General features: G+C 48.7%; 2 protein-coding genes across 3 annotated transcripts in view; one reads left to right on the top strand and one right to left on the bottom strand.

Annotated features, from left to right (window-relative positions):
- Positions 1-12,865, bottom strand: part of MED12L (mediator complex subunit 12L) — a 375,484-nt gene that overhangs the window by 140,674 nt on the left and 221,945 nt on the right. The gene's annotated exons all lie outside the window — the stretch shown is intronic.
- Positions 3,923-7,361, top strand: GPR87 (G protein-coupled receptor 87). Its single transcript, XM_075555837.1, has 3 exons — positions 3,923-3,984; positions 4,509-4,540; positions 6,319-7,361. The coding sequence occupies exons 1-3, from the start codon at positions 3,923-3,925 to the stop codon at positions 7,359-7,361; spliced, it is 1,137 nt and encodes a 378-aa protein (XP_075411952.1).

Raw genomic sequence — 12,865 nt, 5'->3', positions numbered from 1 at the left:
GCCCCACTTCCAAATAAACTCTTGGCTGCAGAGTGCTCCTCCCCTGCTGACTGGGCAAATGCACCAGGACAGGGTTCACTGCTTACCCCAGCCAGAAGTGGGCTTCACGGGGGAGGGGCGGGTCACTTGGGTTTTCTGGGAAGCTGAATCGTGTGAGATCAGCATCAGCGCAGGGACAGGAGAGTCCCATGTGGTTTCATTGCATGGGAAACACACTTACTTCCCTAGAGCAGGCTGTCCCTTAAGCACAGATTTAATTCCAGCAGTCAATTTCCAAAAACTCTTTTCTAGGGATTTAATTCCTCTTAAGTCCCGAGGAAAGCCAGGAATTGGAGAACAGACAGGGTTACTAAAAAGAAAATAAAAAAAGAGATGGAAAAATGATGACTGACAGCACACAGTATCATGCATGCACACAGGACAGTATGACTGCAGTTGACCTTTGTTCATGTATGGGAACGTGACGCTCTCAGAAGGGCAGAGGGCCTCGGCCCAAATGGCAGGCCAATCACTCAAACCCAAGCCAGTTATCCTTGCCTGGTCCAGCTTTGAGGTTAGATGGAATACGGTGTTCAGAATGAAGTACAGGAACTCACTAGATAAGCATGCAGTGACCGTGACATGCTTGTGTGTGAATCTGGGTTGGGGCAGTATAGAAACCTGTGTGCCTTTCATTCTGGGTAGAGATTCAATAGGGCCGTTAGTGTAAATCCAGAAAGGTCAAGTGACGTGTGGAAATCACATCGTCAGTGTAAAGCCAGAACTCAAATCCTATAGTTGACAAAAAGAGTAAGATGTCAGTGCACTTGAGTTTCTAAACACTTTTAATTTACGTTCATCAACGTATCAGGGTTAAATCTTTTAGAACTGTTAACGACTACAGTCGGTGGTGAATTTAAATATGTATTATATTATCTATCCATCGGTCCATCCCTCCGTCTGTCTTTCTGCTGTGCGTTACTGAGCAGAACTGCTCCCCTGGGTCCTCTGGCTGTCATCTTGGCAGAAGCTGCTCACCCAGCCTTTTGCCCCTGGAGCCACCAGGTGGGTTCAAAGTGCCCATCTTTCAGCGCACAGTTGACTGCAGGTCTCCTCATGTAGGAATAGAGCCCGGTGCCACTGGGCCCACTCAGACTCTTGGATACCCCGTGTGTGTTACAAAAGGACCCACGAGGGATCACGTTTTCTACAGCTGATTTTTAAAAAGCCAACTGCCAGACTGTTCTTTTCACAGTGCCTCTGGGGGAAGGTGAACAGAAAGGATTTCCATGAGTTCACCACCTGCAACACCCGAGGGGACCCCCAACTAGATAGTCTAAGATTTAAAAGGGGGGGGGGGCGGGAATGCGGTGTTAGAGCGTGAAGTGCGGACTTGTCTTGAAGAAAACAACTTGGCCTGTATTATCAGTACCTTGAGGCCAGGTGAGGCTCATGACACTGGACGCTGACCAAGAGGGAAAACCTGGGGCTCAATGCTAACTAAGCCAGAGGCAGCAGAAGGTGACCTGTGATGCTCACAGGCTGAGAGTCTTGAAGGGGAGGCTCAAAGGAGCTTCCTGGGTGGTGAATGAATGAGAGGAGGAAGCATGTCTCTCTTTGAGTTCTAATGGTTTTGTGCTATGAACACCCCTCCAGCCCCGCTCTGGCCATAGCCCGAGTGTCTGTCTGTATTGTTTTGGGTTGTGATAAAATTGTATCTGCAGGATCTTATACCTTTGGTGAGATTCTGTGAGCCACTGGTACAGAATAAGAAACTCAAAAAAGCAGAGAGAGCCAGCGGGGGCTGGCATCTGTCCGTAGGGGACAGTGTGAAAGACGATGTCCTAATTTGGGAGTTCTGACCCAGCCAGGGCAGGGGGATGTGTCGTCTGAGTCACTGGCCAGGAGGAAGGAAAAGTGGGAAGGTGAAGACTGGATTCATTTCCACACTTTGGGAACTGGATTCGTGCTGACTCACATGGCGCAGTAGCAGTCAACGTGGATCTGCCTACCTCGCGCCTTGTTTTGGTGCAGGCAGGGATGTGAGGGCGGAGAAGCCAACATTTACTGACCTGGCTTGGTGGCTGAATGTTGCAGCCTGGTTTTGAGACACACCTTGTGCATTATTGTTTATACTTCTGACTATAGTCCTGCCTGGGGGATTATTATGCTTTCCAATTTAGAGATTAGGATAATGTGTTGCAGATACTCATTAACTTTCCCATGGCCACAGTATCATTCAGAAGGACAATAGAATCCCTATCAAAGCGGTCCCTGCTGTGTGCAGGCTGACAGGGGACACACGATGTATGCCCCGAGTGTGGGGAAGCTGCCCCTAAGTCCAAAGTATGTGCTCTCTGAACCCGTAAGGTCCATGCATTTATTTTCTTATTGAAAATATCATTATCATGGATGTTTGCATTAATTCCTAATCCTTTCTTCTCTCTCCCGCCCCTCTTTTCTAGAAATCAAACCAGGAATAACCTACGCTGAACCCAAGCTTCAATCATCTCCAAGTGTTTCCTGACACGCAGTTCTGCCTACAGTCCGGTACAACTGAAGTATGGGGCTCAACTTGACACTCACTAAACTACCAGGTAAAAGCTCAGGAAAAGAAGCAAAAATGATCTTACTTGATCAGTACTTGTAACTCAAACAGAACAGGCCAACAAAATCCAGGAGTACATCTACTTGCCTTCCACTAAATGAAGAAGAGCCAACACATGGGATTGCATTACTCAACACACATTCAACTCCTGACGGGGTGTCATCTAGAGACCATCTCTAAGACTAATATTCAGACTGAATCATGAAATCGGAGACTAGTTTTGAAACCCTAACACAAATACATACGACTTTCCAAATGCAATATTCCACATCAAGGTTCATGAATGTTCCTTAGAAGCCAAACCAATCATTAATCTCCATTCTGGGAAGCTATTTAGGAAATGGGGACACAGGGCACTTAGCTGTGCCACGGGAGTTTTTTCCACAAGTTGCATGCCTTTAGTATTTCATACCTGCACGGCACGTAGTCAAACGCAAACGCAGTGCTATGGAGTTGATTCCACTCTGCTGAGCCCAGAGAACAGAGTAGCACTGTCCCCTGGGTTTCTGAGACTGGAAACCCTTTCATGAGCAGAACAGCCTCCTATCCCTCATGCTGAGTGGCCGGTGAGCTCGAACTGCTGACCTTCTGGTTAGCAGCTTACTGCCTACTCCGCTATACCATCAAGGATCCTACCTGGCAGGCAGAGCAGGGATGTCTGTTGATGCCTCCACATTCTGTGCCATAGCCTGCCATGCCCAGTGAGCAACATTGAGCAAAACAACTGAAGGCAACAGGACCTGCATGCTTCAGCTCTTTTTCTGTCCTTCACTGGGGGGGTGGGGGCAGCTGCTATGGATAGGACTGGTTGTAACCAACACTTGTTGCTATAGGACCAACCCCTACCATCTACAGGTTTTGTGCAAGAAATAATGTTTGCGGAGCCTCTAGATCCTAGGAGACCCAACCAAATAACTATCCCCTATTCCGTGTCACAAAGTCAGTGAGTGACTAAACTCGCCACTTCTGATCGCACTTGTTCTGGAAGCGTCATCCAGGAAAGCCACACGGGATGACCGAACAGCTTACGACGGAGAAACAGCACTTTAAACTGTGTTTCAGTTGCCGAGGAGTTCCATTTAGACAGTCTGATGTGGGTAGTGCTTACCTCTGACTAGAAAGCCCATGCAGTCCACTGACATGCGCATATGTGTGCGCTCTGTATCCCAAGTACACAGCAAAAACCCACTGCTGGCAAGTCGGCAGTGCCCTTATGAAAGGTCAGACTAGACCTGCTTCCTTGGGCTCCCAAGGCTGTGATCTGCCACGGAAGCAGAACGCCACGTCTTTCTCCCACCGAGTGGCTGGTGAGTTTGAACCAGTGACCTTTCCGTTATGGACCTGACGGGCGACTCAGTGCCGCCAGGGCCTCTGGTCGCACCGAAGGAGCAGCACAAGTATCTATGATGGACCTGGGGCCTTTAGAAGTCATGGCACTTGTTAACTTGGTGTGTCAGGAGGTGGATGAAAGAATGACTTCCCTGAGTCCAGTGACTACTCTGGGTGAAGTTCTGGGCTAAGTGGAAAAGATGGGGTCAGGCTAGTAAGTGAAGAGTCTGTGGGGAAAACAGCCTTTGTGCCCCCAAAGCAGCTTCTCTGTTTTCTTCATTGACTCCCACCTCGACTGTCCTGGAAAATGGTTGCCAGCTTGGCCTAATTCCTCACTGGCAGTAAAGAGTCAAATGACAAAGCTGCCTGGTGGAGAAGGCCCTTTGCCTTCAGGGTCTGGAGAGCCACAAACGCCAAAGGCAGTGCTGGTAAGCCAGAGGAGACACCAGAGAAAGGGGGAAGTTGCCAGGGGAACCATGACATACACCTCTGTCAAAGAAGCGCATCAATGACACGCAGCTCTCCATCGAGGGCCGAGCCTGCCAGAGCGCCCCACGCCATGCCATTTCACAGAATAGCCCCTCCCTAACAGGCTGGAAGCACTCAACGTGTTTAAGCTGCATGGTAAATGCGGCATGCATGCCTGAAGTAACAGATAATCGCCTGGGGCTGATCCCACAGAATTAAGAGATCTTATATCCCCAAATGCTAATCCCAAACATAAACGGCGGGAGAACCCACTGTGAAAGAGTCATGACCAGCAAGTTGTAGGACAGGCGGTCGTGACGCCCCGGGACAGTTCAATCAGCGCCGTGGAACGAGGTCACTCCTACTTGTCAGTGGCTGGTCCCGAGACATGTGGTCCGTACAGGGACTTCCTGATCTTCTGGTTCAAGATGCCATCTCAGATATCATCCTCATTGTCAAGTAAACATCGTTTCATACGAGTGCTTGTTCATGTAATTAAAACTTTAAAATCTAATGATATAGTGAAGAGACACGTGATCCCGACCCACCCTTGGCAGTAGAGGCTCTTCCACTGTGACTGTGGGCAGATTCGGCGAGACCACCAGAGTTAAATCTCAGCCTCACAGAATGACCGGCCCCATAGGCCCACAGGGCAGGTAGAGCAGCCCCATAGAGGTGCCAAGCTGCCTCGTCCATCGCCCATCAAGTGGCTGATGGACTCAAACTGGTGACCTTCTGGCAGCCTAACACAAAATCCCGGGTTCACCAAGGTTTTCTCAGTGGGCTAGAGTGAGTGAATGATTCTATTTGCATTCTGCTTTCAAAGCAACCAGCATGCCAAGAGGGAGTCCCTTTTCAAGCAGGCTGCCTCCCATGGGGACTTTTTAGGTTAACAAAAACTTGTCTTTATTCCACATCTGTTAAGGTTCTACCCAGATGAGATGAAAGCGACTTCTAATAGTCACTTGGATACGTTAGTGCAAGCACCTATCTGAACCCCACTGAATCTGCACCTCTTGTGAACCTTCTGGAGGTGGGTCTTCTGGTACACAGGCGGCCCAGAAGGCAATCCTTCGCCAAACCAGAGTGGACTTGAGAGACACTGCTCAAGAGGAGGTTTGAATCTGGCAGCCGGAATGTGTGCGGCAGCTGAATCAGGCATTTTACACTTGTAAAGCTTAATAACACGCTGGATCTTTAACAGGCTGGCCCAGGTATCAATTACTAGCCTCTCTGAGGACATTTAAGCCAGGAAAACCAGTTTTTTTAAAAACACTCAGAGCAGGGAATAAAAGGCCAAGAATTAGGAAGAGAACCAGGTGACTCCCGGCAAGCCTGCACCTAAATTCCAGCGAGCGATTTGAGAACCTGTTTTCGGATGATAATCATCGAAACGATCTTCCCTATTTCATTTCTTCAAAGATATGAACCGAATGATGCCACACTGCCCATGTCGTGGGGAGGGTTCGACAGAGTCATTAGGAACCCGAAGGCTAGCCATCCCATTCCTGATTAGTCATGGAAAGTGAAAACTGCAAAATTTCCCTTCTTCCATAGCCGTTCGGGAGTGGGGGGTGCATTTGTAAATTGTGTTAGTTCAGGTTCTCCAAGAAGAAGACTGGAGGGCCCAGAGATCTATTAAGGGGAAACCTGCGAGCTTAAGCCCAGAAAAAACCGCCAGGCAAAGAGACGGAGCCGGGGAGGCCCTGCTGGCCTTTCACTCCAAGGCAGGTCCAAGTGTGTGTGCATTGGGGGGGGGGTGACCCCAGCTCCTTGGCCGCTCTGAATACCATCAATTCGCTCAAGTGACTCTTTGCCAATGTCCTTTGGAATACCGCCCGGAAGAGCGAGTCTCCGGCCTGTCCGAGGGCCATGCAGTAGAGGGAGGGGGGTGTGTACAAAGCACCACAGTGACGTCTCCCCTCTTCTTCTAGATTATGAGCTGCACAGCCATGGGAGTCCCCGTCCAAGTAACACGAGTGACGGGCCTGGACAGAACACCACTGCTCACAATGAATTCGTCACCGTAGTCTTACCCGTGCTTTACTTCATTATATTCGTCGCAAGCCTCCTGCTCAATGGTCTAGCTGTGTGGATCTTCTTCCACATTAGGAACAAAACCAGCTTCATATTTTATCTCAAAAACATAGTCGTGGCTGACCTCATCATGACGCTGACCTTTCCCTTTAGGATTGTCCACGACGCGGGCTTTGGACCTTGGTACTTCAAGGTCATCCTCTGCAGGTACACGTCAGTTTTGTTTTACGCCAACATGTACACATCCATCGTGTTCCTGGGGCTGATTAGCATCGACCGCTACCTGAAGGTGGTGAAGCCCTTCGGGGATTCTCGCATGTACAGCATCACCTTCACCAAGGTCTTATCCGTCTGTGTGTGGGTGATCATGAGCGCCCTGTCCCTGCCGAACACCATTCTCACCAGCATGCAGCCCACGAGGGAAAACCTTCATAACTGCATGAACCTCAAGAGCCCCTTGGGGGTCAAATGGCATCAGGCGGTTATCTACATCAACAGCTGCTTGTTTGTCGTGGTGCTGGTGATTCTGATCGGCTGTTACATAGCCATCTCCAGGTACATCCAAAAGTCCAGCAAGCAGTTCATCAGCCAGTCTAGCCGGAAGCGAAAGCATAACCAAAGCATCCGAGTGGTGGTGGCTGTGTTTTTCACGTGCTTTCTGCCCTATCACCTGTGCAGAATGCCTTTCACCTTCAGTCACCTGGACAGGCTTTTAGATGAATCCGCGCACCGAATCCTCTATTACTGCAAAGAAATGACACTCTTCTTGTCCGCCTGCAACGTGTGCCTGGATCCAATCATTTACTTCTTCATGTGTAGGTCGTTTTCCAGAAGGCTATTCAAGAAATCCAATATCAGGACCCGGAGTGAGAGCATCCGATCCCTGCAGAGTGTCAGGCGATCCGAAGTTCGCATCTATTACGATTACACCGATGTGTAGGGGCAAAGGCCACGGGGCCTCCTGCTCTTCTTGGTTGACGTGGATGTGTACAAACTGTAAATAAAGGCTTCTTTTTGATGACCCGTGATTGAGCCCAGCAATATATAGTTAAAAATAATAATAAAGAACAAAAGGTTATAAGTCCGGAGAGTGGAGGAAATCCTTAAGGCACCAGAGCAGTAAGACACATGAGAGAGGATGGCTGAGTGGCCACACAGGCCTAGAGTTTAAGGAGCAGACGTGGGGGCAGGAGAGCCATGCACGACAGTCCTCCCCTAGGAGCTGCTCCAGAGGAGCTGTTGCCGCATCAGAGGCAGGGAAAATCTACTTAGCCTTGGGGTCCAGCCTTTGGCAATATTGGGATGCGCTCAGCCCGCCTATTGATTGTGATCATCACTGAGTACGTATGGATGACCTAGGCTGTCCACAGCGCTGCCTATGAAGTCTAGGCTCGTTGGTGTCCACGGCTTACGTTCCTCGAAGAACACGGTGGGCTGGATGGGCAGGGTGCAGCCACGAGCTTCAGCTAAGTTTGTAGACAGTGTGTTTCATGGCAGAATTGAGTGGCAGTAAACTTAGGCTCTTTCCGAGAAAGGAAAAAGGGGGAGAGGGACTGTTAAAGACCGAGACGTGCAGACTTGAGTTGCAGGATACGGTACTTGCTTCTCCCCACCGTGTCACCTGTAAGTCCCGATGGGCGGAGGGTAGAGAAAGCGATGAGGCTCCGTGAGTAAGCAAGCTTATTTAGCTCACGAAACAGTTCTTGAAGACTCTGAGTCAGAACTGCCTGGGTGGTAGTGGATGTGATGTGGGTTAGGAAAAGCATCCCCCCGCCCCCCGCACCGCGCCCATGCTACGCTGGATAACACGCTTGGCTGTGAAGGGAAAGAAAGGTCTGTGGTTGGAACACACCAGGTGCCCCATAGGACATTCAGAAGGCGGTGAGCCCCACACCAGGATGGCACCGCTGCGGATGCTATGGGGTGGGTCTCAATCGTGGGTTTCTATGAGAGAGAATCAGTCTGACAACATTGGTTAGGTTTGTGAGAAAAGCAATAGCAAAAAAATTTTCCCTCCACAAGGAGGTTGCAAGTTTAATAGGGATACAAGGAGTTGAAAAGTCGACCCTTCCACTGAAGGACTGAGCCATTAAGCCACGTCAGGAGGAGAAAGTGGGACCTCGTACATCTTAAAATGTTTACTCTCCCTCAAACAGAATCCCTGGGGGCCCTTACTTTATGTTGAAGTGCGCAGCTGCATGCAGACTAAGGGCCTGATCTGCGCCTAAACACGGCCCAAGGAGCTAAATCTAAATTTAGATTCGATACGTCTGTCAAAACAAGTTGTGTGGGTGGCCAGGCTCACACCAAAGACAAGGAGAGGGCGGGAAGGAAGGCCGCGGGTGCTAACTACGGCGTCACAGAGAACCAGCAAAGACCCAAATCCCACACACACGTGACAGTGCAATACTGAGACACTGATAAACTCTCCGCCAGATCCTATGACGTGAAAGCGAGCAAAACGGCTGGCCCTAGAATCACAGACCCAACAGCCACTGCTGTTGCCAGGAGTAGCAATACAATCCACCTCTCCACCACGATGCGCATTCCGTACATTCGAGGGCCGTGCGTGTCTATACACCTCCTACAGTCTCGCAGTTGGGTATCCCTAGCCGGCCAAGGCGCAGAGGCAGTCTGAAAGGTTGAGTCCTTCCACAGAATGTCCAGGATGAGCTCCAACTGGGTGGTTGTCAGGCTAGCTGTCCGGTGGCCAGGCCCTGTGACACGGAAGTGCCCCCACAGGGTTTCTTTCTAGGAGCAGATGACCAAATCTGCCTCCTGCGGAGCTGCCGGGTGAGTCAGAACCACCGGGCTGAGTTAGCAACTGAGCATTTAACCACGAGGCACCAGCGTGGGATACAAAGAGGCTTTCCCCAGCTTGTCTCCCCAAAGAGATGTCAGATTTAGGACACTGCTCGCAACACATGGCGGTTGATGGTAGCGCACTTGGAAGCAAACTGCCTAGACGTTCTCTCCCTGAAGACAGCAGCCATCCAGAGCAATCAGACTACAATCTGGTCCTCCAAAGGTGGGGCTCACATCCTACTGATAAGGACAGTGAGTGGCTCCCTGGAGAGCTTAGAGTAAGTCAAGCCAGCAGTTCAAGGGTGATCAAAGCTAGGCTGCCGTCATGAATCTAGGATCTGCCCATCTTGTCACCTGTGTACCCCTAATCCCTCTTCTTCCGATTGCACGTACACCCCTAGATTGTCCCCCTCCCATTTCTGTATTTTCTATGGTATTACCTCTTCCTGTGATGTCATTACCTGTAATCAGGGGGCTTGCATGTCCCTAAGTACTTATAAGCCTTGGTCAGAAATATATTCTCTCCTTCCTTTCCTCCCTCCTCCTCTCCTCTCCCATCTCCACGTGGGCCACTAACAGGGGCTGAGGGCAGTATGCAACCATGACATGTGTCTGACTCCTTTATTTTACTCTCTCTCTCTCTTACTCTCTGTGACTTTACTGTCATCTTTATATATTATCACCATACAGTTACGCCTACTAGACCAGTGATGTTGTCGAGGCTGGTTTACCTTGACACATCTGGAATCCAGCTACCCATCCTCAAAAGAGTGAGCAATATTGCAATGGGAAATGTTTCTTCAGCAAACATCTCCTATCTTCTCTCTTCCCTATGTCATTCCACGGGCTCCCAGTTCAAAACCCCCCACAGGATGCACTTGCTATTAGGTGCACGGTCCCCTTGGAACTCAGACTGTATCCCTACCCCCTCAGTGCATCACTTGGTTCCCTCTTGCACCCCAGAGTTTGCCAGGACTGCCAGATGTTAGACCACCCCTCAGTTGGTCTTCCAACTCAGGCCTCAATTATTTTTTTTTGTTTTGGTAATCATTTTATTGAGAGCTCTTACAGATATCATGACATTCCATAGTTCAATCACATCAAGCAGTGTTGTACAATTGCTACCACAATCAGTTTCAAAACATGTTCTTCTTGAACTCTTTGATATCAGCTCCCCTTTGTTATAGCGGGGCCCCCAGGATCCCTTATTATTATATTTACATATACTTAATTGTGTTGCTGTACCTCATACAATACAAGATATCCAATCACAAACAATTCTGTTGCTTAATCCCGTTGAGTGGGGTTATACAGTCATCAGTGCTCTCAGGTCCCCACTGCTCCCTTCCCCTCTCTTCCCATTCGTCAGCAACCATCGCTCCTGTTAACTGTTCCTGAAGGGTTACCTATCTTGGCTTTCATGGATTAAACTCTCTTAAATACACAAATGAACACAACAAGTCTAACATGATTAATGAAGTAAACAAATAAGAACCATCATCGTAAGGGGAGGAAATATTAAAGAATTAAAGGATAGTTATGTGGTTTATCAGTGCTCTACTATACCCTGGATTTATCATCCCTCCCATGTGGCCCTTCTGAGAGGGACTGTCCAATTACCTTACAGGTGGGTTTTGGGTCTCCACTGCATCCACATTCCTTGACATCGATTTGGTTGCTTGTGTGTGAACTTCTGATACCTCTTTGTCTTGACATCTCCTGATCGCACAGGCTGGTGTGCTTCTTCCATGTGGACTTTGTTGTTTCCCTGCTAGGTGGCTGCTTGTTTAACTACAAGACAGGCCTCAATTCTTAGAGGCCTTTAAAGATATTTTATTTATTTTTAAAGATATTTTAAATCTCCTTTCCTGAAATTGGATTTGTTGTATAATTGCTGGGCATTTTTAATGGGAAGGCGATCTTGCTTTTCGGAATATTAAAGACTGTACACTGCAGTAGGGATTGCAACTCGGTATAGGAAGAAGAAAAAAAAATCCTCACTAACCTGAGACAACATTCGTGCCAGAGCAAAGATGGAAGGGCACAAGGTATATCCATTCACAATATATATGGAGCATTGTACTTAGATCTATAATCAATGAGCGTGGAAGTAACAATCAAACAATCAAATGGCATATTCATGAGGCAAATCTACGGAACAAAATTTCCTTCAAGGGCACACATGTCACTCTGAGGGATGGCATTTCCAACGGCCCTGCCTGTGAACAAGGAAGGCCACAGGCGAAGAAGGGGCAATACCACGGACGGCCAGAAGAATCCTCCTGGAAGAAGTACAAGGTAATGCTCCTTCGAAGCAAAGGTGGTGAGTCCGTGTCTCACATACTTTGGATGTGTCATCCGGACAGACTAGACCTTAAAGTATGGGATCGTGCCTGGGAAAGGAGAGGGGTCAGTCAAAAAGCGGACCCTCAAGGAGGTGGACCGACATGGTGGCTGCCACAACGAGCTCACAGACAGCACCGATTATGAGGATGGGTCCGACTGGGCAGTGCACCTGACCCGTCCGTTGTACACAGGGCCGTCTGTGTGGGGACAGGCTCGAGGACTCTCACAACAACGCTAACCACATGCTTTACAACAGCTCCTGTTAAAGAACTCAGGATCACATCGCCCTACTTATACCCGTGCCCACACCAGGGTCCCCAAAACTAGCGAGGCCAGCCAGCCGCCAGGGATGTCACATCAGGAGAAACAACAGAAAAGACCATGCCAGTGTCTGAAACTAATGACAGCACTGCGTTCATTAAGGTGAAAGACAACCAGGAATATATAATGTGCTAATATAATAGAGAGAGTTAACGGATAATTTGAAAAATCAGCAAGTCTAAAAGAGGGTACATCTTAATAGGGCTTCTGGATTACAATCAGCATCTCAGGATCCCCACAAGAAGTAACAATATTGGTGCCCCTTTGATGCAGTTGGAAAATGGGACTCATTTCCTAAATGAAATCTTTTCTATTCATCCTAAACTCACTTTAAAAAAAAAAAAAGGAGTTTATAGAAAATCATTCCGTGTGGGTGGAACTGACTCAAATCATTAAGTCTCTCCACAAATTACACTTTATAACCATTTTCAAAGACAGTGTTAGTGTCTTGTTTCCCAACTACAGCTTCAGGGGAATGGTCTCCAGGAGAATCCGTACATGTAGATTAAGTGCTTAAGGCAAAATAATGTGTGTGTGCAATTGTACACACACAGAGACAATGGCTTCACCATAGGGTGTTTGATGGACACCGTGGGGAAATGTGGCAGGCTGAAAAAACAAACAGGAAAATATGGGCCACCTAAAGTCTGGGGTCCACCGATGGCTCGCAGATAGAAAACTTTTCCCAGACGCAACTACCACATGAACCATGGTTATGCACATGGAAGCAAAAGAGACGCCATCCTCAGCGTGATGCTGAAAACAACCCGTGGATAGTCCTTCCTGGCTTGTAAATGTTTCTTAAGAGCAAACATTTTCAGATGTGGACGAGCATCCAGTAGGTGGCGCATTTAGCACCGCAGGGGCCGGGCTGCCTCATCCTGCTGGGCGTTAGTCCGCCATCACCCTCTTGTGGAGAAAGCCAAGGAGGCAGCTGAAGAAAACAGCATGATTTTGCAGCCCTGGATGAAC

This window comes from Tenrec ecaudatus, chromosome 8 (assembly GCF_050624435.1).
Source record: "Tenrec ecaudatus isolate mTenEca1 chromosome 8, mTenEca1.hap1, whole genome shotgun sequence".
In the NCBI taxonomy this organism is placed as follows: domain Eukaryota; kingdom Metazoa; phylum Chordata; class Mammalia; order Afrosoricida; family Tenrecidae; genus Tenrec; species Tenrec ecaudatus.
The sequence above is the reverse complement of the archived record's forward strand: the minus strand, read 5'-3'. Positions and strand labels throughout refer to the sequence as shown.